The 25,943-nt window shown below is 53.1% G+C and overlaps 2 protein-coding genes across 3 annotated transcripts in view; both read right to left on the bottom strand.

Annotated features, from left to right (window-relative positions):
• TMEM63A (transmembrane protein 63A) overlaps window positions 1–10,689 on the bottom strand; it is a 36,370-nt gene extending 25,681 nt beyond the window's left edge. Inside the window, exons 1-5 of the mRNA XM_040263667.1 lie at window positions 10,592–10,689; window positions 7,137–7,305; window positions 5,130–5,329; window positions 2,650–2,729; window positions 535–598 (exon numbers count right to left, since the gene is read on the bottom strand). Coding sequence (XP_040119601.1) covers window positions 535–598; window positions 2,650–2,729; window positions 5,130–5,315 — 330 coding nt within the window. The 5' untranslated portion in view covers window positions 5,316–5,329; window positions 7,137–7,305; window positions 10,592–10,689. The remainder of the gene's footprint in view (window positions 1–534; window positions 599–2,649; window positions 2,730–5,129; window positions 5,330–7,136; window positions 7,306–10,591) is intronic.
• A 2,271-nt stretch (window positions 10,690–12,960) lies between these two features.
• On the bottom strand, window positions 12,961–16,226 carry LOC120880345 (left-right determination factor 2-like). Of its 2 annotated transcripts, XM_040263666.1 has the most exons (5): window positions 15,977–16,226; window positions 14,696–14,726; window positions 14,480–14,596; window positions 14,040–14,282; window positions 12,961–13,740 (listed from the first exon to the last, which is right to left on the bottom strand). In XM_040263666.1, exons 1-5 carry the CDS (start codon window positions 16,224–16,226, stop codon window positions 13,377–13,379), a joined length of 1,005 nt encoding a protein of 334 aa, XP_040119600.1. In that variant the 3' UTR covers window positions 12,961–13,376. The 2 variants fall into 2 exon arrangements, with proteins under 2 accessions (XP_040119600.1, XP_040119599.1); XM_040263665.1 differs by having other exon boundaries at window positions 14,480–14,726.
• Between the last annotated feature and the right edge of the window lie 9,717 nt (window positions 16,227–25,943).

Here is a 25,943-nt window from a genome sequence, read left to right as displayed (position 1 = left end):
GGTTTAGAGAGGGACAGGGTGTCGTGGGTGTTATTGTCCAACACATTTCTTAAACTTAGCTCACCTTAAAGTTGGACTGTCACCCAGCTGGGAAAGACAAATATTGGCTTGTCATTCATTCAACAGTTACTTAGGACCTACTGGGTGTCAGGAGATGGGGAACAGAGCTGGATAAGACTTGGTTCCTGCCTGCAGCTGACTCATAAACCAGCAGGCAAGTTAATAATTAACTGTCACACAAAGTCATAAATATGATAACACAGACAAGTGCTGTAGCCTTGTGGCCGAGAATCAGCCAAGTCTCCTGATCCTGGGTCACTCAGCCGCCATCTGTGCCATAGTAATCCTCAAGTTCAGGTGCCTCTGTCAAAGCAGAGAAGCGCTGTCACCAGCACTTGCCATTCAAGGTCAAGGGTTAGTAAAGTTAGCAGCTCACCAGGAGTACAACTGCCCTCTCCCTGCCAGTTCATTCCTGCCCATCCATGCAAAGCCCCGCCTCCCAGCCACAACCACACCAGCCCCTTAAATACCAACCAGCTCGCTTTCAAAGTCCTGCTGCCCTGAAGAGGAAGACGACAGTCTCCGGAATCTGGACTCACTAGAAACACAAAGGGGAAAAATGACAGACTGTTATTTAAAAAATTTTAAAACTTGTGTCTAGTATCTTGCTCCCTCTTGGAGCTCAGGACCAAAGCTACTAGCCTTCATAAAACTATAGGCAAAGACACTGACCACTGCAAGGAATGGTGAAACACGAAACTCTGCTATGTGGGATGAAGAACAGGGGGCCAGGGTGTCAATGGACCATCCTGTGTTTCACCCCCTTGAACCTCAGCCCTGTGACTGATATATATATAAAGTGACTTCAAAGCGTTGCCCGTTTACAGTATATTTCCCAACATAGCAAGTAAAACTTGGAATAAATACTATCTTATTAAATCTAAGACAGCTCTGGTTATAAATGGCACAATTATTTTTTGAATCACTAAGAAGGAAAGGATGTTGTCAGTTAAATTATGACCACCATTGATAACAGGTTGCACCTAATTTCATAGATGAGGAAATGTCCAAAACATGTATTTTGGACTTGACAAATTGGGGCATTTTACATTGTTAATTTGGGCACATCCTTTCTTCTGAGTAACCCATAAAAGCTTCCCGTGCACTGTCAATTTGAGGTGTTTGCATCATGCTAAGTTTTGTTTCTCTCTGTTTTCCTGCACCTGGCTTCACTTCTAATGGCACAAGGCCTGGTGAAACTCAACTGTCAAAGCCTTTCCAAAGAACTGCCTTATGTGACCTTCATGGTAACCCCCCAGGCAAGACAGGGCCAGAGGAAATGATCCAACGAGCTCAAGTTCAGGGTCCCGACCAAGATGACACAGCCACGGAAGTGGGGGTGTCTCCTGATTTCCAAGTGTTCTATTCTGCTGTAGTACTCAGTAGTACTGATGGCTCAGGTGGTCAAGAATCTGCCTGCAACACAGGAGACCCAGGTTCGATCCCTGGGTTGGGAAGATCCCCTGGAGAAGGGAATGGCAACCCACTCCAGTTCTTGCTTGGAGAATCCCATGGACAGAGAAGCCTGGTGAGCTATATAGTCCATGGGATTGCAAAGAGTCAGACACAACTGAGCAACTAAGCACGCACGCATGCATGCACTCAGTCCTCCTAAGGGTGAATGCACCAAAAATGTACCAGGTGTTTCAAAAGTTCCCCTAAATGGTCCAAGGCTCACATACAGCTGAAGCAAGAGGCCCCAGAGCCTAACCCTAGAGTGGAGACTATGGGGAAAGAAGGTGCATCGATAGACAACCCCCATCGAGCCTCCTGCACAGACCACATTTCAACACAGGAGCCACCTGTGGAGCAAGAGTGGGGGCCTGCCTGGGGAACCCCTGGGGAGGCTGAGGACAGGGAGCCTGGGCCTGTCCTTGTTTCCCCACTCACTTCCTATTTCGGCATCTGACACAAAATCCTGGGGTGAGAGGGAGCAGCTGGAGCTGGAAATTCCAGTTGTGCAGACCTAGAACTCTTTCTCCCTGTTGAGGTGACATGCACAGAGAGCCAGCAGAGCCCAGGGTGGAGATGGAAGGGCCTGAGTCCCAGCCAAGGCAGTCTGTGCTCTGACCCAGGCCCTCTGAAGTTGGTGGATTCAGGCCACGGGCGGACCCTGCCCCGGGGACGGGAGCAGCTCGCCTGCAGCCCTGCTGCCCTTCCCAACCCAGCTCTCTTCATCCCCAGCACCAAATTAATTAATCTCAAAGCAGATCCACTTGGAAATGCTCAAGGAAAGGAAGAAAGCAGGCATCTTCCTTTGATGATGAAAGCCTGAATTATCTGAAGCAACTAGATTCCTTCTGTAGTCTGAAGCGGACCAAGCCCCAAGGGAGAGCTGAGCGTGTGGGCCCTGGTTTTCTCACCACCACAAAGAAGGTACCGAGGCCAACCTCACAGGTCTGCGGTAAAGAGCAGAGACAACAGTTTCTGGTACAGGCCTGGCAGACATACTAATGAGCACCATCTAACATGGGCATCACATGTGGGCTATGCCTGGTGGGCTCCACAAGCCCCTCCCAACCTCTCGTGCTCTCTCCCCCCATCCCCTCACCTACACACACACACACTTGAAATAATGAGTCTTTTTACCTGTTTCCTTCTGACACCAGGGCAATGCGGCCATAATCCCAGAATTTTCTTCTTATGATGGAAAATATCACTATTAAAGACTAAAAGTAGAAAAGAAACCAAGTAAAATCTTATTGGATGGCTTTTAATTAGAAGAGATAGCTGTCTTCAGGGCAAAGGCCACCTGCCTAGACTCAAGAGGGCTAGAGGACCAGAGAAGGTGCTGAGCTGCCCGAGGCTACACAGCTCCAGAGCTCAACATTGCGCTCACCCCCTTCACTAGCCCCCATCCCCGTCAATGCTGACACTGAGCTTGCCCTGGTGGCCTCCCAGCCAAGCTCCCAGGGCCTATCCTTTGCTCTCAAGGCAGCACTGGCAGCCACAACCTTCCTCAGCCCTGGTCTGCCTGCAAGGGTCCCTGAGTAGGAAGGCCCTATCAGCACCCCTGGGACCAGCTCCCGCCCTCACATCAGGTTGCATTTTTAATCACAGAACCATGATAGCAGGCTGAGCTAGAAGTGGTCAGATCTTTACCCTGAGTTCAGTTCTCCAGGAGGCAAGCCCTGGGGATGCCTGGCACAGAGCATGTGGGGGCAACACCCACCAAAGGCCCAGTGCTAGCTGGCTTGGCTTCCACAAGCCAGGGCCATCCACAGCCCTGCATGCCCAATGGCAATGGAAGGGGTTGGTCTCAAGTCTAACCCCGTTTACACTCTAAAAACCCATGGATTCTAGACTCTCCTCCCTTCCTTTGCAGGTCCTCTGCCCTACTCCTGCCTCTCTCCCCACCCTGGATAGGCTCCCCACCCCGCTTCAAAATCCAGGGAGGTAGAAAGACACATTTTAATCAGCATATCCCTGAGTGCCCTGGTTAGGGACTGTGGTTTTTAAATGTGGGTTTTGGACTCCAGAGTGGCTAAGTTCCAGCTGAATTTTCTCAAGGTGAAGGTGGAAGTTGGTGATATAGTTTCAAGGGCAGGTGAGTCTTGTCATCAGAAAAATATGAAAGCCACTCAATGAGTGCCAGCCCTCTGCCCTGGCTGCTGCCTTGGCTCAAGTGGGGTAGATGTTTCCCATGCCTTGATGTCTTTCAGGCTCCTCTGGCTCCAATCCCCAAATCTTCCTGCAATAAAAATGTACCCTACCAGCACACTCCAACAGAGAGTGACTCTCTCTTCTCCTCAAACCCTGTTCAAGACAGACCCACCCCAGCCTGTGTTTCCTGACTTCTCTCCTTGGCCCAGACTCTCCCCTCCCTGAAGAAGACGGATAACAGCTCCAGAACGACCCTCCTCCATTAACCCCATCAACCCTGAAATCCATCACCACACGCCCCCCTACTCCCCCTACCCAACCAAGCCTGGTAGAGAGGACTGTTCTCAACCTATGAATGGGTTTTGGCCCCAAGAGGTAGGTTCCTTGACACTTAAAGAGCCCTTTATGGAAAAAGCAACATGAGTAGCACATAGGTTTCCATATCTGTCAATAGAAGATCAACAATGTAGCAAAACTCTAATGCAACAATTTAGACCTTAATCCTAGGGAGGAAAATGGAAAGAGGAGTGAAAACTCCCTTCCTCTCTTCCTGTGAACATTTTTCCTGCAAGTAAACTTGGGCTGGATAGCCACCTCCTTTACGGCACAGGGCCCTCAAGTGACAGCATGCACTTCAGGCTACCCTAACGCCCCTCTCCCAGGTTCCCACCCAAGCCTAGCCTCTGGTCCAGAGCAGTCCAAGGGGTCCATTCCCTCCACCCCTTCTTACCTCCGTTACTTAGATGGTCTCCATTACATGTGAGGAGAAGGTGACAAGAGAGACCAACCATCCCATGGACACTTTTGAAAAGAAGGTGCCCTAGCACCCCAGTAAATCACACCTAGCAAGTCTGAGCCAGTCTAGGGGGGAAGATGGCATATTTCAAATTGGGTGATGGTGGTGAGGGTCTTTGGGAACAAGGAGGTCTGAATTAACAAAAGTCCACTGTGAGGAGTGGTGCTAATAAGGTGTACTCACCTTCCTCTAATTCTCTCCTTTTCTCCACATCTGATTCTCTAAAGGCCCAAGGACCACAGTGGGGAACAAGGGCGACATCTATAAATTGGGAATTGCAGCTGCTCTAATTCTCATCCACACTCTCCAGTCACATCTCTCATCCCAGCAGACTAACCCTTCCTAAGGGCCTTAGACACATGACGGGCTGACAACTTGGTAACAATGATAATAAACAAAAGAGCAGTAGTGTACATTCTTTACATGCTTCGCCTTATTTAACCTTCTCCGAGAATCTCCGAGATAAGAATTATTACCTCCCTTTCACAGAGCAAAAACATGAGACCCCAGTAAGCTATGTAATATGCCCAAGGTGACAGCCAGGAAGCAGAAGAACTGGGACTTAAACCCAGGGATGTCTGGCTCCTCATCTGAGTTTCCCAGAAAACCCTGTGGCGGGGGAGGGGGTTAGTGCTAAACAAATAACTGATGTGATCCCCGGGGGTCTCACCAGGAAGCAGCTGACATCTATGAACAGGACAGTGGGGATGCCCCCGAAGGTGACCCCTTGGAGCACGGTGCTGTTTTTGGCCGAGTTGTAGCAGTAGGAATCATTGGGCTGGTCCCCGATGCCCAGCCGCTCGCGGACGGCCACTGTTCTGGACTGCCACAGCTCCAGGAAAGGGGAGTCGGTCATCACGCTGGTCCTCCCTGGAGAAGGAGACCCAACAGAGAGTCAGGGCACCAATTCTCCCGTGGTTTCTGCAGCCAGCACGGGCAGAGCCAAGGGTGGGTGTCTCCACCAGGGGCTGCTGGGGCACAGGGATCCGGTAGAGGCAGACACCAGCCCTGAGTGCCCGGCAGAGTCTACAGAGAATAGCTCCATTGTGGATGTAGCCCAAGGGTCAGATGGACGGGGCTGATGGCTCATCCAAGACACAGCTGGCTGCCTCCCCAGGGGCAGGGATGAACAGGAGGAAAGGGAAGGACAGGAGCCTGCCTAAGGGGTGCCAAGTTCCTCCAGCCTCAGGGATGACTGTCAGGAAGTCATTCCTGTGGGGTGAAGGGTGGGAATGGTCCTGGGAGCCCTGGAGTGCAGGCAGGGGACAGGATGGGGCAGAGGAATCAACAGAGGAGGAAGAGTGTCCAAATGCAACAACAGCTGACCGTCTGAGCCATGACAAGAGCTCAAGAGATGTCAGGCTGGGAACTCAGAGATAGGCCCTCACCATACACTTGGAAACTGAGGCTCAGGGCCTTAAGAGTTCCATTAAGATTAAAGAGCTGGTCAGGGCAGAGTCGAGTCTCAGACCTAGCCTCCTGGGTCTCAGGTGCCAGTTCTCTTTCTGCTCTGCCACATTCCCTCTGCAGCTGACTACCCACACCTGTTTGGTGAGAGATTAAAAAGCAGAGAAGGAGACTTCCCTGGTGGCCCAGTAGATAAGAATCCACCTTACAATGCAGGGGATGTGAGCTCCATTCCTGGTCAGGAAACTAAGATCCCACATGCCCTGGAGCCCGTGCACCACACCCAGAGAATCCGGGTGCCGTGATGAAGATCCCACATGATACAACTAAGACCGAATGCAGCCAAATAAATATGTTTTTAAAAGGGAGAAAGATTTGGAAAAAAAAAAAAAAAAGCCAGGGAAAGAGCAGCAGAGAGGAGGAGACAGAGAAGGCAAAGGGGGAGGAAGACAGGGCCCTAAGCCTCTTCAGAGACCCCTGAGTCACCCACTGTGCATCACTGGATCACTCCCCCAGGCTCTGCCCTCTTATTCTTACACTCCTGGCCTTTCTGGAAGGTCCAGCATTTCCAAAACAAATATTGCTCCAGGCTAGTTGTTGACCTTTCCTTTCGGAGACGCCTGGTAACCGCAGGTGAAACTAATGGAAATCTCCAAACTCCTAAGGCCCCAGTGTTAGTGCCCAGGTTCTGGCCTGCTTTCACACTGTCTGCAGCTGAGGAGCCTGGAAAAATGCTCAGCATCCCTTCCTCTCAAGGTCCCATCTCCTTAAATCTAGTTAGACTAGATTCCCAGGGGACTTTGGCTAAGTCAGGTCTTCCTATCTGTTAGAGGGGCAAAAATGTGGGAGGCAAGAAACTGTACAGAGAACAGACAGATATTTGTACTCTGCAGTAATAGTCTGGGTGTGTGTTGGGGAGCCAGTGATTTCCAATTCTGGCCACTGGGACGGCTCTTTTGGGACAATCTCATGCACACAGGACAGGAGGTGCAGGGGGCATGGAGGAGGCAGTAGGTCCAGGGGCATGGGAGGACTCCCTGAGAGGCCAAGTCATTCTGTCATCCCTATTAGAGACTTGGCAGTGGCTGGAGGGTGTGATGGCAGAGCCATGGCGTTGCTGGCCCTGCGCAGAGTCACAAAAGCTGCCTCTGGGAAACAGATGGTCTTAGTTTCTCTCCTTTAAACCCCACCCAGTGGCACCGCCCCAATGCAACACCCAGCCTGCCGCTGGCTGGTGAAGGCCTGCCCCTCCTTCCTGTCCCACACTTACCAGATGCTGGGGAAGGAAGTGTGGATGTGTCCCCTGGAGAGGGCCTCAGTTGGCGCTGGCAAAGGCAGTGGTGGCCCTGGCCGCCTCCCCAGCTGCCTTGGGTCTGCTGCTCATTTCCTGCTGGGCTTTCCTGATGGAGGTCATGGGGCACCAGCCTTTGCAGACTTCCCTGAAGGAACACAGGAGACAACCAGAGTCACGTGGGAGCTGTCCTTTTCCCAGGCCGGGTGCTCTGGCGTGAAACCCTTCAGCACACTTCCCCTGCACTCACACTTGCCCAGGGTCTCGGAACTCAAACACTCGTCCAGAGCCTACGGTTCTTCCCAATGGGCTCCCTCCTGTCCTGGCTCTCTCTCCAAGCACCTAGTGCTATGAAGGGGCCACCCTCCTCTGTGCACCCTGTTCCTCTCCTCTCTCCTCCCCAACATCACCTGAAGCTCCAGCCTCTCCCCTCTTGTCTGAGGGCTCAAGGCCCTGGTGAGTCCCGGGCACTGGGACTCCTCCCATAGAAGCACTGGAAGCTGTAGGCTCTGGGAAGATAGAGTCCAGGACCTCACACAGGCCCCAAGGGTAGCTGGGAAGGCTTCTCCAGGTCCCCCAAAGACTAGAATCAGGAAAAAAAAAAAAAAAGAATGCAACAGAACCAACAAGGAAGGCCTGAATAGTGAAGTGGGGGAAAAAAATATCCCCATAAAATGGTCACAGAGGGAGCATTGTCAAAGGCAAGAGGCGCTGCTGCGGTAGGGGGTGTGGTGGGGAGCGCCTCACCAATTCTGCTTTGTGTGGAGCTTTGAGAGAGCAGAGGCCTAATGGGAAGCTGGGACCTAGGCTCCTCCCCATCTTTTCCACCCCAGTTACGCCTCTAAGTCAAACAGGCTTCCCCGGGTGGTTTAACAAGGTTTGATAAGAAGGACTCGGTGAGGTCAGCCAGCCAGCCTGGGATGAAACCTCAGGACTCTTCAGAGGTGGCCTGTCCCCTCTGCGCCTTCCAGGTGCGGGCATGGCTTTGGGGGGCCGCAGTGTCTCTCAGACCTTTCTGCTTAGTTGAGGTCTGCCTCCACCTGTTACAAGTCTGCAAGACTACGGAACCATCAGTCCCTCCAGGGCCAAACCCCTGCATCCTCCCCAACGGGCATGCTGAGAGGGCAGCTGGCAACATATTGACCACAGGGCAGCCCCCCCAGGCTCAGGAGGAGCAGGAGGGGCAGAAAAGGAGACTCAGCTGGTGGTGACTGGGAGAGAGCTGGCTTAGTGGCTGAAAGACTGATAGCACTGGGCAGGGGCCAAACCAGCAATTAGGCCCTGTGGCCATGGGTGCCCTGCCTGGTCATGTTCAGTCATCCCATATTTGTCAGATACACATTGTGAATGCCTGGTCTTATCCATCCCTTCTCTAGTGAGCTCTCTGCTCATCATCTCATTCAGGAAAGCCAAGATATACTGCTGAGGCCCTGGGGTCAGGTGAGCAGCAAGTGACTCAGGACCCAACTCAAAGTTCAACCCACGTACACCCCAGAGTCTGGTTGTGGCGAGGGGACAGAGGGCTCAATGTGATGGCCATTCTACAAACTGCCAAAGAAGTCAGCCACCCATGCTAACCTCCTGCCCATCCAAGCTGGCAGCTGCTGGCCCCTGTAGCACACCAGAAGATCTCTGTGCCTCCCTGCCACAAACAGGAGCAGAATGTGTGAGCATCATCAGCTCTTGCAAATTCAGGGTATTTTTATCATCACCAAATCTTCTGACTTTGTTACTACGATGGCAGGACGACAGTTCCAGGCCCTCTGCCATAAGAGAAGACTCTGATGTTCTAGATGGCAGGTTGCAAACTTCTCCTTAAAGCCCCACAAAACAGGGTCCAGGAACCTGGACAACCATTCACCTCCACAGACACCAGCAGTGGAGGACTAGGGAAATGGCCCAGAGTCCCACTGCAGTGGCCTGAAGCCCTGAGCAGACTCTGAAGTGAGGCTCCCAGCACCACGTGGCTTCACCACTCCATGCCTTGACTTCCTTCTCTGTGAAATGGAGACAATGATGTGCTTCCTGCAGGGTGAGAGTGGGAGGCAATGCCCATAAAGCATTGAACCCTCATGGGCACTCCAAATCTGCTTTTAAGTCACCTCTCCAGACAATGGGAAACATGATAGCAAAACCCCATCTGACATTTTTCCCATTAGAGTACAATGAACACCCAAGGGAGATCTTTGCCCATAAACTAAACAAATAAGAGGTGAAGTGAAGTGAAAGTGAAAGTTGCTTAGTTGAGTCTGACTCTTTGTGACCCCAGGCTCCTCTGTCCATGGGAGTCTCTAGACCAGAATACCGGAGTGGGTAGCCATTCCCTTCTCCAGGGGACCTTCCAACCCAGGGATCGAACCCAGGTCTCCTGCATTACAGGTGGATTCTTTACCATCTGAGCTACCAGGGAAGCCCAGACAAGAGGTGTGTGAAGGCAGAAAGAAGCCTCTCCTTCTGTATACTCCACCTCAAGATAGCAGCAGACTCAGGACTCTCCGACAGGGGTCAGAGGAGGGAAGTAGAAAGGCAAGCATGGAGGAGGAGAAGGGAAATATGGGTTATTTCTCCAATAAGAGATGACCTGGAGTCTTTCCTCATCCCCAGCAACAGTCCACAACTCTGCTTGAGCCAGGGCCCAAGAAGGTCCTCAGGATGCCCCCACACACAGCCCCTTTGTACACACTAGGCCTGGACTGGTGAGCACAATCCACTGGCTTAACCTCAAACCTTCTACACTTCAGGGGCTGGATACAGTCACACAACTTCAGCTCAGAAGAAGCAAAGGGGGTTAGGGGTGTCATTTTGTATACCCCTGTGGTCTCCTGTTTCTCAGAACACTGACTGGGCTGAAAGAGAGGCCACCCCAGAGTCTCAGGTAGCCAGGCTTATCAGGTACTGGAACCTCTACGGTTTTGGTTTCTTAGCAGAGCTCTCTTCTTCCCCCTATCCTCCAAAACTCCTACCTTCCCTCCTCAGGACTCCAGAGAGTGGTTTCTACCTTCCCATGGGCAGGGGACTCAGATACTCAGCCCCTACCCAGGCCGGCCTCGCATAGAGAAAAAACAGCCCCTGGGCTGAGATCCCCGGGCTAGGCTGGGAGGTCGATTCCAGCTGACAAATCCCCAGAGAGAGGGTGGGAAGAGAAAGGGATTAGCCTTAAAAGCGAAAAGTTGGAGCCTTGGATTGGGAAGTTGCGTAAAGCCATCAGGCGCGGCGCTGGAAGCGGGGCGCGAGGTCTGCGCAGCCCGGGGACAGACACCCTCCTCCCAGCCACTCGGTCACCCCTGCTCTGGAGTTGGGGCTGCGGAGGCAAGAGGCCCGCACCCCGGAACCAGACACTAGACGTGGCACCCGGGCGTAGATCCCGGGTCCTGCCGGTCTCGGGGAAAGGAAGAAGGCGTCATCCCCCTCTCTCAACGCCCCTTCCTCTTTACCTGCGGCGGCGGCAGCGGCGGCGCAGCGACCCGGGCAGACCAGAAGTTGTCTGGCTCCACCTGGTCGGGCGGGGCTGCGTCCTGACCACTTAAAAGTTATAAAGTGAAACTCCCCGCTCTCCTGCACATGCGCAGAGCCGCGTCCACGGCTTGCCCAATTTGCAGCTACGCCCTAGTGGGTGTCAGCTCTGCCGCCGCCTCCCGCCCCCGGCGCCGTGCGCCCCTGGGCGATCCTCCGTCCAGGCCCGGGTCCAGGCCCGGCGCGGGGCCACTGCTGAGTGCGCTCAGCTCCTCCCTGCAGTCTGCAGGCCCCGTTCCGGCCAGCTCGTGTCCTGGGACCGAGGAGAGTGCTGCCAGGGCTGATTCCCCTCCCCGGCCCCCCGGCGCGTCCCCCTTCCCCCGACAGACACCTTGGGGCGCCCCGGGCCTAGTACAGGGTGGTCACATCCGTGGGCGGCGCGGGCAGCGCATGGGCCAAAGTTCTTGATTTTTCTGTAGTGCACTGAATTTCCTAGCCCAGCTTTTAGGACCGCCGGTATCGGGGCGGAGTAGGGGGGCGGGGGGGATAGGGAAATCTGGTGGGCTCAGCCCGCACCTCGGCTCCACGTAGTCCGTCGTCACCTGGTTCCCAGTGCGGAAAACTACGGCTCCGCTGTCTTTCTGAACAGCCTGACAGTGAAAGCCCTGGGGCCGGCGCGGGGGAGGGGGCCGCGGGGGTGGGGGGGGTCCTACGTTCGGCGCCAAATAGAAGTCGCAGTGTTTTCGGCGGTGCCCCGGAGCCAAAGCCGGAACTGCCAATACCGGGCCGCCAGGGTCACCGTTCTAGCCCAGCTCGCTGAGCTCTGGGTCCCAGAGAGTTCCCTATGAGCGGCAGCCCCCGCAGTTGGACTGTAAGCTCCCCGAGGGCGCCGGGGTGTGCTCTGGGCAACACACAGGTCGGCGTTCAATGAGGACAGCGCCCCCAGTGAAACCGAAGAGCACAGCCCGCCGGCTGCAGCAATCTGCCCTCCTCCGCAGGCCTCCGTTTCCGCAGGGGGTTGGACCAAAGCTTTCTCTCAGGTCCGTTCCAGCACTAAAAATCTGTGAATGCTGAACAGCTCCGCACTCAGTACCTGCACAGCTTTGCAGGGCTCTGACCTCTCTTCCATTTCTGGGCTTTCATCTTTTGTTGTCATGGTAAATGTATTCACCTTATCTCCCTCCCCAGCCAGCCTGGGGATCTCTGGAGGGAGCCTGGCGGGGGTGTCTTCTGCTTCTCTAGCAGTGCTTTTCTGACCCATTTGCTGGCTTGCTCCTTCTCCCCAACCCCCAGTCACTAGTTATTTCCAGAGTTTGCCCTTGACCTCTGTGCTCAGCACAGCCCTTGTCCTACCTGTGAGCGCCTGGCCATCTCTCCTCCTGCGGTTCCCTCCAGCGGCCAAGGAACCCACAACTGACTTCCAGCAGGTGCCTGCGTGTGGCCACTGGGCTTCCCCCTGGCACCTCAGACGGACTCTGTCCACTCTCTTCCCCTCATATCCTCCACCTTGTGTCTTTATTCTTCCCCTTCCTCAATGAATGCAGCCACCCCTGATCTGTGCTGTGGGGTCCAGGGAAGTGTAAGGTTCTAACCCCAGTGATTACATTGGTGGAGACACTGACGAAAAGTCAGGATCCTTGATTTCAGAGAGGGAAGGTATTTCTAAATTGACTTTCAGTAGGTTGTTTCAAAATCAAGAGGTTAGACAGATCAACAGGTGAGGTGAGATAACCATAGCCCCACTATGTGTCAGGCAGCATGTGGAGTGCTTATAAAAACACTACTTCCTTAAATTTCCAGTAGAAGTACAGAGAAGTCAAGGATTGTTCCTATCTGATAGAGAAGAAAATGGAAATTTAGAGGATGTAGAATTTATAGTTAATTTGAGCTGTAAAGATAAGCAAGGAATCCAAGAAAACCATGTCCCAGGCCTGAACCCTGTATCAAACTCAGTTTAAAGCCAGTGTAATCTTGGCATTCTAAAATCTTACATCAGCATTTTATCATTCTTGTAGATGATTATTTTGATCACAGATTTTAAAAATTTTGTATCAATTAGAATTGAAATAAAGCTCACTCCCTGTGCCCAGAGAAGTAAAAATAGCAACAGCAATGACAAAAAAAAAAAAAAGTTCTTCCTCAGTCTTAAGAGGACAGGCACGTTAGAATCAATGCATTCCAATCCTAGCATCCTGTATCACTTAACTGAGACCTTGAACAAGTCTTTTAAAGTCTTTTCCTTAGTTTTCTAATCTGGTTGACCTAATTCCTATAGAACTTTCTGTTCCCTCACAATTTGCAGGGTTCTGGGTAAAACAGAATAAAATGTATTTTATTTGTTTCTTGCAGAATACCCTTATTATTTGAGTTAGGTATGCACAACCTCTATTTACTATAGATTTTTAAGCCCAGAGCAGCAACTGTATCTCCCAGCCATACCACGGAGCTCAGCCCAGGTCCAATAAGATGACAAGGAAACAATGACAAATCGGGGTTTCTCTTCTTAGGTTACAAAATCTACACAGGTAAGTGCTTAGAATACAGTGCAGTGAAAAAATGTCGAAGAGAGAAGATTGGGCAGGGGCTCCCAGTGTCCAGGGAGTCTTGTTCCTGAGAAACAAAAATCAGAAGGCGAGCTGACTGATCAGAACTCAGTACGAAGCGCAGAGCACGTGCCATCATCAGTTCAGCCATCCCCATCTCTTCTGGTGCCCAGAACAGTTTCAACACACACAAGCCAAGTCCTTTGATGACTATACCCCACACCTACGGCTCCAACTTCCTTGGTACAAGCACCCCGTCCCAGGCACAGCTGCATGTCTGCACCCTCATGTTGGGCAGGCTGACTACTTGGGGCTGGAGTTGGCCTCCCTCCTGGATGCTGACAATCATGGGCAGCGAGGTCGTCTCCAAGGCGATGCACTGTCGAGGCCCCAGAAAAGGCCACTTGAAGGTCAGGGACTCTGGGGGCTGCTGGCAGGTGCCCACACAATCATAGGTCAGGAAGCCTGGGGGCTCCAGGACCCAGTTCTCAGCCCACTTCATCCCCTGCAGGTCAATGTACGTCTCCTGGCGGCAGCAGCGGGTGCCCTCAGTCACCGGTGCCTTAGGATCACAGTTTCCCTGAGCTCTGTGGGGAGCAAAGAGAGGCAGAGTCAGAAGTCAGCTGAGAGGGCAGGGGTCATGGATCCCAGGGTGAGACCTAGTGGCACACCTGGAAAGATTTATGATCTATCTCTCATTATGTTCAAAATGTTAGATATTTGTCATAAGGATGGATAACTAGAAATAACCCCCAAAATAATAATTAGAGCTGACATTACTCCCAAGAGTGGAAGGAGATATTTTATGTATTCATTCATTCCCACAGCACCCTGTAAAGTTGCCCGTTTCAAAACAGGTCCACCCGCAGTGACCCACAGCACCTACCCGTAGTCCCTGAGGTCCAGGGTGCGCAGCTCCAGCTGGGGCTCCCCCTGCCGGCCGCTCGACGGCCCCTGGGGGGCGAAGCGCACCAGCCTGTGGGCGCTGGAGGCCAGCGGGCCCAGGTGCTCCCGCTGCACCAACACCTGCAGGAGCAGCGGCTGCCGGGGGCTGCGCAGCTGCTGCCAGAAGTTCACCGCCTCGGTCACGTCCAGGGCCTTCCAGCCGCTCTCGTGGATGGACACCAGCCTGCGACACCGCACGCAGGGAGACACAGGCCCGCGCTCAGGCGTGGGGCCTGGGACTGCCCGGCGTGGCCCCGGGGGCGGCACCTCTCCCACCCGCTCCCGCGTGTCCCCGCCGGGACCGAGCCGCCCCTCCTCCCGCCCGGGCCCAGCCCTCCTTCCCTCCCCGCCAGCCCCACACCGCAGCCGCGACCTCCGCACCTGGAGTCGATGAGGGCGGTGCGGTTGGAGCCGTCGTCGCGGACGTGCAGCCACTGGACGGTGACCCGGGCGCGGTCGCTGCGCGGGAAGAGGCGCTCGTGTCTGCGGAGCGCGGCCCTGGGGACCGGCTCCTGGAAGAGGCGCAGCACGGCCTGCACCAGCTCGCTGCGGGGCGGCAGCCGCTGCTCCATGTCGAACACCAGCAAATGCGAGGACGCCTCGGATGCCAGGAACCTGCCGACCACCTCTGGGGACAGGAGCGGAGTCAGCGGGGCCCCTCCGAGCACCAGGCGAGCTCTGAGGGTGCAGGGTGCAGGGCTCAGGGCGAGCGAACAGGGTTTCCCCAGGAATCCCCAGGGAGAGTTTGGAGGCTGGGAAACTGATGGGCCAGGCCGGAAACAGAGCACCTCCACTCCTGGAAAAACTGTTAGGGTCAAGCAGGCTCTCCAAAACCATCATCTGGGGTTGGGGCTTGTGTACTAGTGGTGACCCCCCTCACCACTAGTGAGGGGAGGGGCAGCTTTGGGATACTGAGCAAGGGCTGGGACTCTGAGTGAAGACTGCAGACCTGCAGGCTTCTTTAGGCAAAGGAGCAGGAGTGGGAATCGAGGGTGGAAGGCTGAGGACCAGCCAGTGAAAATCTACAGTCACCAGCTGAAACCTGCTTTTCCTAAGAGGCAGAGAAAGAGCTCTGAATTTACTTTCATTTCCCTGCCTGGTGAGGGAACTCTTGCCAGTGAAAAGGAACAGGGGCAATTTTTGTGGAATTACCAAGCCCTGAGGGAAATGGTGAGGTCAGGCACAACACGCGCTTCAGAGGCCCCAGCAATCCGTCCCCAGCACCTGAGGCTCCAGGTTGGCACCTGATCAGCCAGCCCCATGGCTGCCAGCAGTCACCCTGCTGAGGTGTCCAGCACCAGCCTCCTCATCTCCCCAGGCGCCTGGCCTGGTCTATCTGTGGGTTTCGAGGAGGTGAGCCCCAGCCCTGGGGAAGTGAGAGGCTGCCATAGGACTCAGACCTGGTACCTTCCATCTCATGAGAATACCCACAACTCTGGGAAGTAGTCAAAGCTAATTTCATTTCATTTCAAGAAACACAAGAGTTGTTGGGAGACTTGTCCAAAAACAAATATCAGAGCTGAAAACTGAACGCAGAGGTCCATTCTCTCTAAGGCAACACTCTGCGGAGGCCAGCCTCTTTGTCCCCTAGCACAAAGGCACCTTGACCATCTGTCTTCTCTTCTCTAACTTTCTTCTTTCCACTTCGCTTCCTGCCCCATGATTCCCTGTTCTTGCCTTGGCTTTGTCAGCCAGTCCAGGGGGCCCAGCTCCTCCTGGCCCTGAGAGGCGGGGTCCTCAGTGCAGACAGAGACCAGGAGCCCAGGCCCACCGTCCTCACAGGCCATGGTCTCCCCTCACCGCCCTGTGGACGCTGCACCCCAGACAGCTACCACCACCACCACGAGGACCAGGCTGCAGCAGGAGGGCGGGCCTCACCTCGGAAGTTCTGGCTGAACCTCTTCCCCCGGGAGCGCGCCCCGTGGCTGCGCTGCAGCAGGGCCACGTACTGGGCCCTCACGTGGGCGGGGATGACCAGCCCCTCCACGGCGGCCTTGTCCACGATGGGGACCTCGCTGAGGTGCAGCTGCTGCAGCAGGCTGTCCAGGATCCGCTCCTCAGTCAGGGCCGCCCCGGGGCCAGCCAGGGGCAGCGCCCAGAGGGCCCAGCAGAGCCACAGGGGCCGCATGGCACTGCTGGGGAGAAGGAGGGGCGGAGTGGACATGTCTCCGGAGGAGGCTCCAGGAGGGTCCCAGCAGTGGGGTGTGCTGAGAGCCAGGCTGGGCCAGCTTTATAGCAGCCCTGGGCTGGGCCAGGATGGTGGGAGGGGGGAGAGGCTGGGAGGAAGGGAGGTCACACCCCTCAGACCTCCTGGGAGCTCAGCATCCAGACAGGTCCCTGAGCCTGAGGAGGGGGCTGTCTAGACTGTGAACAGATGGTATTATTGTGGTCAGGTGCCTCTACCTTGGCTGGGGGTTGCCGGACCAGTTAAATTAAAAAGCTTGTTCCCTGAAGAAGAGGCAAGGATCTCTATGTGCTTTCTTCCCTATCCCTCAGTCACAGAGCAAACTCCAGTCCCTGGTGTGGACTTAGAGTCCTGATTCTTGCTACAGCTACTCTGTGTGCACACCAACACCTTGGCTCTCTGGCTAAGGACCGATTCTGCCTACAAGGAAGAGCATCTAAGCCTGGTGCTCAAAGGACTCCTGGGGGCTGTTGAGCTCCTGGGCTGTCCACAATTGGAAAACCCAATGTTTTTCCCAGTGCTTAGGGGGGAAGGGGTGACCTTCCTAGACAAGAGAGCCTGAGGTAATTTATTACCAATGGAGTTTTGTCCAATAAGGAACTTCATCCTCTCCTTCTCCCTGGCTGTTCGCAGATTCAGAGATTGGAGTTGAAAAACCATCCTGCCTGTTCCCTCCACCAATTTTTGAGCTAAGAAAACCAAGGCTCAGAGATGCAACAATACCCCTGGCTCACAACAGTTAATGATGGATGCCTGCATGAAGTCAAGTCTGATTCCTAGCCCACAGCTCTTTCCACAACCTCCAGCTGTTTCCAGCCAGAGTCCTTGTTCAATCCTCTGAGCAGGAGGATTGAACAGCCAAGTGGACTCAACCCAGGTGACCGGGGGCTCGGTGTGGGTAGGGGGCATGCCCTTCAATTTCCTGAGGCTTCACCAAATGAATGTGGATTTGCATGGTAGAGGAGTTTTAGTGGGGAAGTAAAACAATTGGGCCATCAGCCAGGAGGTAGGGCTGCCAGATAAAATACAGAACACAATTTGGGACATACTTTAGCACATCATTTGTTGTTTATCTGAAATTCAAATTTCACCTTTCACCAGGAGTCCCATATTTTTAATTGCTAAATCTGGCAACCCTAGCCAGAGGCCAAAGAGAAAAAGAAAAAGCCAGTGTGGATTGGGAGACTTCTGACAATGGGCTGATTAGCCGTCAGGCAGGGAGGGCAGCCCCCACCCTTTGTCATGCAGAAGAAGGAGCCAGGCTTCCCCCACTTCCACTCTCACCTGTGTCTGGCCCAACACCCTGCCAGGTCAGGTTGGCTGGAGATGCTTAGTGGCCCCTGAGGTAGATCTGTCTGGAAGGAGGAAAGGGGCTAAGGGAATAGAGGGTTTGGGCTTTCGGTGGCTCAGATGGTGGTATAGAATCTGCTTGCAATGTGGGAGACCCAGGTTTGATCTCTGGGTCAGGAAGGGTCAGGAAGAGTCCCTGGAGAAGGGCATACTCCAATATTCTTGCGTGGAGAATTCCATGCACAGAGGAACCTGGCGGGCTACAGTCCATGGAGCTGCAAGAGTTGGTCACAACTGAGCAACTAACACTTTTACTTTCACCCCGTTGAAGGACCAATTTGGACCTTGCCCAGACCTGAGGGTAGGATGGAGGGCAATGGACCGGCTGTCTTGAGGTGGGGGCCACAGACCCGGCCCCCAGAGAGTCCTGGAAAGATGGATGACAGGGACTGAGGCAGGAGGGCAGGTAAGGAGCAGGGCCAGGTGCCCACGACCACCCTCCTATCTCTTACAGGCTGGTTTTGTCCAGACTGCCCACTGAAGGCTGTGAGAAAATGTGAGGTCAGAGGTCATCCTGCAGACTCTGCGGATGGGGACAAGCTGGACCAGAGCCTAGGCCTGGAACCAAAGGGAGCTGTGAGGTCAGTGAAGATTGGAGTCTGACCGTGGGTTCACTTCTGGATTAGAGCCCGGCATCTGAGGGGGAAGGGACTCCTATCCCCTTCCTGATGAGGGAGGCACTGCTGTGGTGCTCCAGAAACACCCTGAGCCCCAGCCCCAGATGCCCTGGGCTGCCCCAATCCTGCAACCATCGGCCTACTGATCCCAGACCTGGGAGCCCATGTGGCTCCTTGGGGTCTCCAGACATGACCCTGGGTGGTCAACGGGTCCTCCTTGTCCTCCAAAGAAACTTGGCCTTGGTGTCAGCTGGGCCAGCACTTCCCAGGGGTTCCCTGGGCTAAGGAGGGGTGCGGCCAGGGAAGGACTAAGAACCCAGGTTTCGGTTCATCCAGACCTTCCAGCTGAGGGTGGGTCCTGGGTTCAGTCCTTGCTGTGCCACTCATCAACTGTGTGGCCTTAGATGGGTTTTCTACCCACTTCAATATAAGTCTCCCTCTACAACATGGGAATAATGTACTTTTCTTAATCCTGCTGCACCGCACAGCTTGTGGTTTCTTAGTTCCCTGACCAGGGATTGAGCCCAGACCCTCGGCAGTGAAAGTGCCAAGTCCTAACTACTGGACCTCCAGGGAATTCCCAATACTGAAATACGCTCTTTTTTTTTTGACAAAATACTTGTCGGTATTAATGGAGAGGTCATCAGAGTGCCTTGCACAGCACTCCCGTACACACACACACACACACACACACACACAAAATAGGTGCTCAATAAATGGTAAGGATTTTTCAAATGATACTAACTTATGATGTTAAACTTTTTAAAATTTTACGTTAACAACATTTCTGCATTATTATATAGTTAATACACATAGCACAAAAGTCCAAAGATCAAAGGTGTTTGTGAAAAATGTCAGCCTCTGTGACTTTGCTGCTCGTCTCCTACTTCAGCTTCCCAGAGACAGTCAGATATTTTCCCCACCACATGAATCTTGCTAATCTATCATTGTGACCCATATCCCCTTTTCAAATTATAATTTTATTATTAGAATTATTATAGTTAAATACAATTCTATAATTAAAAATAATAATTTCTAATTATTTGTTTTTTGGCCACCTGGGTCCTCGTTGCTGCACACGGGCTTCCTCTAGTTGCGGTGAGCTGGGGACTGCTCTCCAGTCGCAGCACGCAGGCTTATCGTTGTGGTGGCTTCTCTTATTGTGGACCACGGGTGGTCCAGGTGAGTGGGCTTCAGTAGTTGCAGTGTGCAGGCTCAGTAGTTGTGCCACACAGGCTTTGTTGATCCACGGCATGTGGAACCCTCCCGGACCAGGAATCAAACCCGTGTCCCCTGCCTTGGTAGGCAGATTCTTAACCACTAGACCACCAGGGAAGTCCTCTATTTTGCAAGTGAAGTGAAAGCTGCTTAGTTGTGTCCGACTCTTTGCAACCCCTTGGACTATACAGTCCATGGAATTCTCTAGGCCAGAATACTGGAGTGGGTAGGCTTTCCCTTCTCCAGGGGATCTTCCCAACCCAGGGATCAAACCTAGGTCTCCCACGTTGCAGGCAGATTCTTTACCAGCTGAGCCACAAAGTAAGCCTATTTTTTAAAGGGTACAGTAGAAAGTCTCTTCCACTCTGGCATATATCGCTGCCCCCATCATCTCCCTATCCACATTCCCACCCACCCACCCACCGATCGATTCAAATTCTGACACACTTGCCTCTGTGAAATCAGAATGTATCTCAATCCCTGTCAGTCAGGGGAGGTTGGAACAGTTTTGTGCAACCACCTTCTGAGGAAGGTTGTCTCAGGCTGCTGCTCTGGCTGCTATAACAAAATGTTGTGTTAGGGGAGGGGAGGGGGAGGCTTTAAATCGGCAGAAATTTGTTTCTTCAGTCTGGAAGCTGGAAGTCCAAGATCAAGGTGCCAGCAAATTTGGTTTCTTCTGAGGCCTTGCCCCTTGGCTTGCAGATGGCAGCCTTCTCGCTGTGTGCCCACATGGTCTTCCTCTGTGTCCACACATCCCTGGTGTCTCTCCACGTGTCCAAATGTCCTCTCCTTAGAAGGACACCAGTCAGATTGAGTTAGAACCCACCCTAGGGGCCTCATTTAGTGTAATCATCCCTTTAAAAGGGTGGGTCACTGACAGCTTTGCACAATCTCTCTATGCTTGTTTTTTGTTTGGTTTGGCTTTTTTTTTTTTTTTGGCAGTACTGCATGACCTAGAGAACTTCCCTGACCAGAGATTAGAGATAGAACATGTGGCCGCTGCAGTGGCAGCATGGAGTTTTAGCCACTGGCCCAAAAGGAAGTCCGAGTGTATTGTTTTGTATAAAGTAATCATTCCCCTCTCTCCCTTACCCATCTTTAAAAAATTATATACATAAGTTATTCTTTTTCTTTTTTAAAAGTATTTATTTCACTGCACTGGGTCTTCGTTGCTGCACTCAGAATTTTTTAGTTGCGGAGTCTTAGCCACTAGACTACCAGAGAGGTCTCTGTACATGAGTTATTGAAGGTTAACTTTAGGAAACAGAATTTTCAGTGAGACCATGACCAAACTTGAGGAGGAACTAACAGCCTGTGATCGATACAATAACCGTTGGGATGATGAGTCTTCTAATCTTTGGAGCCGAGATAGAGTTGCTGCACAGGTAGGAAGGACAAGTGTCTCCTGTTAGAGAGAAACATACAATCATGTTCTCGTGGTCAGGCAGTTCTGATGTGTAGAAGGGAGGACACAGAAGCTGAGTTGTAAGGAGTGGACTGTGTGAGTCATCGATCTATCACCTCAGCGCTGGGTGCCTCCTTCAATACATGCTCTGTGATGAACACAGGAATTTCGGTAAGAAGTTCTTAGAGGACTTCCCTGGTGGTCCAGTGGTTCAGATTCCACCCTTCTGATGCAGGTGGTGCAGGTTTGATCTCTGGTCAGGGAACCAAGATCCCACATGCCATTTGGAGCAGCCAAAAAAAAAAAAAGTTCCTTGAAAGGGAGAGTGATATTAAGCTTACCTGAGAGAGGGCATTGAGTTGGGGGGAGGGTTTGTCCTTCAGGAAGAAGAGGCTTTTCTGCAATTTCTGGTGCAGGCCAAGGTCAGTGGTGTGGGAGTCCACCCTGGGGGAACTCTTTCCCAGCCACAGGCCCAGAACAAAGTCTGTCTGTAGCCTCGTAGCTTTGGCCTGGCAACCGCCTTTCCACAGCCCTTTCACCAGAAGCCAACCATAGAGGCCTGGAGGAAGGGTGTCCAGGCTTAGGACCCAGGCCTGCGCTGAGTGATGTGCTGTACCCTGACCCACAGGACGGTGGGTGGACACTTGCTCCCGCCGGGAGGCTTTCGGGGAGGGGGCTGGCCGTGGGGAAAGGGGTGTATTCAGAGGGAAGGGAGAGCAGCATGGGGTGACTGGACAGCAGTGGCAGGAGGAAGGGCAACTTCCCAGCCCACAGAGCCTCGTTTGGCCCTTTTGTCTCCTGGATGAGAGCTGACAGGAAGAGGAAGTGGGGGCAGGTGGGGGGAGTTGTCAGACCACCTATGTCCCCATATTCAAAGCCCATGAGAGTCCCAGGGAGGCTACAATCCCCAAGCCATCCCAACACTGCCCTGCGAGCTCCAGATGTTGCAGGAAAGGGGACCCCTTCCAGGGCCTGAGTGTGGGTTCTTGTCTAACACTCAGAAAGGAATCGTCTGAGGAGCCACACATGCTAACAAAGCAACAGATTTTACTGGGAAGGGGCACCCGGGTGGAGGGCAGTTAGGGGAAGGGAGCCCAGGAGAACGGCTCTGCCACAGTCTGTCCGCAGTCTCAGGTTCTGTGGTGATGGGATCAGTTTCCAGGTTGTCTTTGGCCAGTCGTTCTGACCCAGAGTCCTGCCTGGTGGCGCACGCATTGCTCAGCCATGATGGATGCCAGCGAGAGGATTCTGGGAGGCGGTCAGACAGTGGTGTCACCTTTTGACCTTCCCCGAACTCTTCCGGTTGGTGGTGGTGTGTTCGTTCCGTGTTCCTCACTGGGGCCTCCTGTCATAAAATAACTCACGCAGATGGTTACTGTGGTGCCTGGCCAGGGCGGCTCCCTCCCCTAATACAGGGAGCACTGTCTCCTGCCCGAGTGAGTGCGCCCGCCCCAGACTCCTCCACCACCCATGCTGCCAAGCCCGTGGGCCTCTGGCAGAGATGTGGCCTCCACAGTCTCCCCCCAGCCCTGGGTTGGGGTCTCCCAGGGTACAACGGCTGCCAGAGCCGTTGAGGTTCTTGCCGTGAGCCAAGACCTCCAGCTCCCTAAGTGTCCCTTCTCTATGCCATCTGAGAGGGCAAGGGGATTGACACCAGACCAAGCGAGTGGAGCTCAGAGGAGACGCGGTTGCATGGTGAGCCGGCCACCCATTTTCTAGGGCCGGGTCTTGGCTGGGCAGGCTGGGCAGCTGGAGGGGATGGGGTGGCTGTGCCACTCAGATCAAATCCAGGCCCAGATCAAAGCGACAGAATCTCCTTCACTGCCTACCGTTGCTCCCACTGCAGGGAGCAGTCCTGCCATTTCCCTCCAACATTAAAGATGTACCCAAGAGTTCATCTTTTCCTTCCTTTGTGGTGGGCCTTACTGGGGGAGCTCTAACTCTGTCCAGGACAAGAGTGCAGAAGACCTGGGAGGCTCTGGAATCGGTTATGTGTGCAGAACAGCCATGTTTACCTGCACAGAGAAGCCTCTAGACAGAGATCCAAACAGGCTTGGTTTTGTTTGGTTCTGTGTATTTGTTTGTTTTGTTCTTCTTAACGGCTTAAGGCTCCATCTGTCAATGAACATTTTTTGTTGGAGCAAACACCTGGAGAGTATATGGTGAGGGCAACTTCCCCGCATCCTTGTCTGTGGTTGGTCACACCACACAGTAGGCAGGCTTTGTCCGAGGGACAAAAGTGAGTCCATTGATGGTGAGCTGTTGCCTGTCTTTTTCCATCAGCAGCAGCAAACTCCCCTCTAACTCCTCCTCACCTCGCACCCCTGCCCAGCAGTAGAGTCCAAACATGCCTCTCCATTATAAAGACAAGACTTTTCTGGGGACTTCCCTGGTGGTGCAGTGGTAAAACTCCAATGAAGAAGGTGTGGGTTAGATCTCTGGTTGGGGAACTAAGATCCCACATGTCATGCGGTATGGCCAAAAGGAAAAGAAAAATTAAGAAGAAAAAAAAAAGACAAGAGTTTTCTGGATTCAGAAAAGCACAGTTGTGATTGTGACACAAGTTGTTTTCTCTTACTTACCCTCTCCCTTTCTTTTCTATTTTCTTTCTTTATTTTTCCCCTGAAAGAGTTGTTATCAGTATTAGTCTCTTATTTGTGCCCCCCCAACCCAAATGAAAAATGTCCAGAAAGAAAAACACCCACATAAACTAGTCTCTATCCTCAAATCTTGCCCTGAAGAAGGAACTTCTAGAAGTAGTTTGTCTCCATACATTCCTCTTCCTGCCTCCCTCTCTTCTGTTAATTAAGAAGTGTTTACCCGGAGAAGGAAATGGCAACCCACTCCAGTATTCTTGCCTGGAAAAGTCCATGGACAGAGGAGCCTGGTGGGCTGCAGTCTATGGGGTTACATGACTGAGCATGCATGTATGAGGGTGGAGGGAGATGGGTTGGTAGCAATAAACTGATAGAACTAAAAAAAAGAGAAATGTTTACTGATGACTCTCCCCCTTCTCTGTATCCTGGGGACAGGTAAGGAGACAAAAGGGCAGTGGATTCAAGAGGAAGCTTGGGTTCAGTGCCAGAAATGTGGTGATGGGGGCAGCCCAAGGATTCCCTAAATGCTGTTCCACAACCTCGCCCCAGCAGGTCTGGGATCTCAATTTGCTTCACTCCCCTCCCATTTCTCCTTCACACCCTGGGAGGAAGACATTGTTGACACTGAACACCAAAGGCTCAGAGCAGTGAAGACCCTGGTCCAAGGCCATAGATTGCTAATGAGAGCACTGAGGGGAGCCAGTCCTGGCCAGTGACCTTGGACAAGTTCATCACCTTGCCCGCACCTTGGTTTCTTTATCTGTGAGATAGGAACACTAATAATACATATTGTGCAAGCTCATGGTGAGCGTTCAGTGAAGTATGGCTCAGAGTAAACAGTCAAGACCAGCAATTATTATCTGGTTGCAGAGGTGTCCTTCCTGGCCCTCCTTGCAGAAGTCGGGCCCCTCTCTGCCTCACCCAGTTGACCAGAGACAGCTGTCAGAGGGGGGCGCAGTGATTCTCCTGAGGTCTCACGCCAGAGAGTGGCTCAGTGAACACTGAAGCCAGGACCCACCCTCAGCTGGAAGGTGTGGATGAAACTGAACGTGGGTCCTTAGTTCCCCCCCAACCCCCACTTCAGCTCAGGGAGCCCCACAGAAGGGCCAGCCCTGTGATGCCAAGGCCAAGCTGCTCTGGAGGACAGGGAGGACCCACAGGCTAACATTTTTCACAAACGCCTTTGTATCTTTTGACTTTCGTACTGTGTGTATTAACTATAAAATAATGCAAAGACATTGTTAACTTAAAATTTTTAAAAGATAAACATTGTAAGTAAGTATCAGTTGAGAGACCCCTACCATTTACTGAGCACCGTGTGTGTGTGTGTGTGTGTGTGTGTGTGTGTGTGTGTGCGCGCGCGCGCGCGCGCGCACGCATGGGGGGGTACTGCTGTGCAAGGCACTCTGATGACCTCTCCATTAATACTGACATGTTTTTTGTCCAAAAAAAAGAGCATATTTCAGTATTGGGAATTCCCTGGAGGTCCAGTAGTTAGGACTTGGCACTTTCACTGCCGAGGGTCTGGGCTCAATCCCTGGTCAGGGAACTAAGAAACCACAAGCTGTGCGGTGCAGCAGGATTAAGAAAAGTACATTATTCCCATGTTGTAGAGGGAGACTTATATTGAAGTGGGTAGAAAACCCATCTAAGGCCACACAGTTGATGAGTGGCACAGCAAGGACTGAACCCAGGACCCACCCTCAGCTGGAAGGTCTGGATGAACCGAAACCTGGGTTCTTAGTCCTTCCCTGGCCGCACCCCTCCTTAGCCCAGGGAACCCCTGGGAAGTGCTGGCCCAGCTGACACTGAGGCCAAGTTGCTTTGGAGGACAAGGATGCCTCACTGCCTACCCAGGGTCATGTCTGGAGACCCCCAAGGAGCTACATGGGCTCCCAGGTCTGGGATCAGTAGGCCGATGGGTGCAGGATTGGGGTAGCCAGGGCACCTGGGCCTAGGGATGTCTCTGGGTCACACACAGTGTGTCTGCACCAGGCGGGGAACCCCTCCTGGAGCCCCCTCAGATGCTGGGCTCTAATCTAGGAGGGAATCCGCTCCTGGGCTCCACCCTTCACTGAGCTAAGTCCTCTTTGGTTCTGAGTCCAGGTCCAGCTCAGTCCCATTGACCAAGCCCCTGAGATGACCTCTGACCCTCATGTCTTCTTACTAGGCCGCAGCTAGCAGCTTGGATTCTGGTTGGGGGTCAGATCCTGGGCTCTAGAGACAGGAGGGTGATCATGGCTCCCACCACCCATCCCCCTAGTGTCCTCAACCTCAGGCCCTCAGTCAGGGGTACTGAGTGTTTCCCCATCCTCACTGCTCGCTCTCACCTCCTGTCCTCCAGGACAGCAGATCTGACTTTACTACCTTTTGTTTTTTTTTTTAAAAAAAGAGGGTGTTTTAGTGTGGACTATTTTTAAACTCTTTATTGGATTTGTTACAATATTGCTTCCGTTTTATGTTTTGGGTTTTG

Source organism: Oryx dammah, unplaced genomic scaffold, assembly GCF_014754425.2.
Source record: "Oryx dammah isolate SB20612 unplaced genomic scaffold, SCBI_Odam_1.1 HiC_scaffold_21, whole genome shotgun sequence".
NCBI classification, from domain to species: domain Eukaryota; kingdom Metazoa; phylum Chordata; class Mammalia; order Artiodactyla; family Bovidae; genus Oryx; species Oryx dammah.
Note: the sequence above shows the minus strand (reverse complement) of the source record. Positions and strands in the feature narration are given on the sequence as shown.

Bases quoted from the DNA above. Each gene is read 5' to 3' on its own strand.
- LOC120880345 (XM_040263665.1), bottom strand. From the start codon at position 16,226: ATGCGGCCCCTGTGGCTCTGCTGGGCCCTCTGGGCGCTGCCCCTGGCT. The intron at 14,283-14,479 runs GTGCGGAGGTCG...GCGGTGTCGCAG, and splicing joins ACCGCCCTCATCGACTCCAG to GCTGGTGTCCATCCACGAGA. The intron at 13,741-14,039 runs GTAGGTGCTGTG...TGCTCCCCACAG, and splicing joins CTGGACCTCAGGGACTACGG to AGCTCAGGGAAACTGTGATC.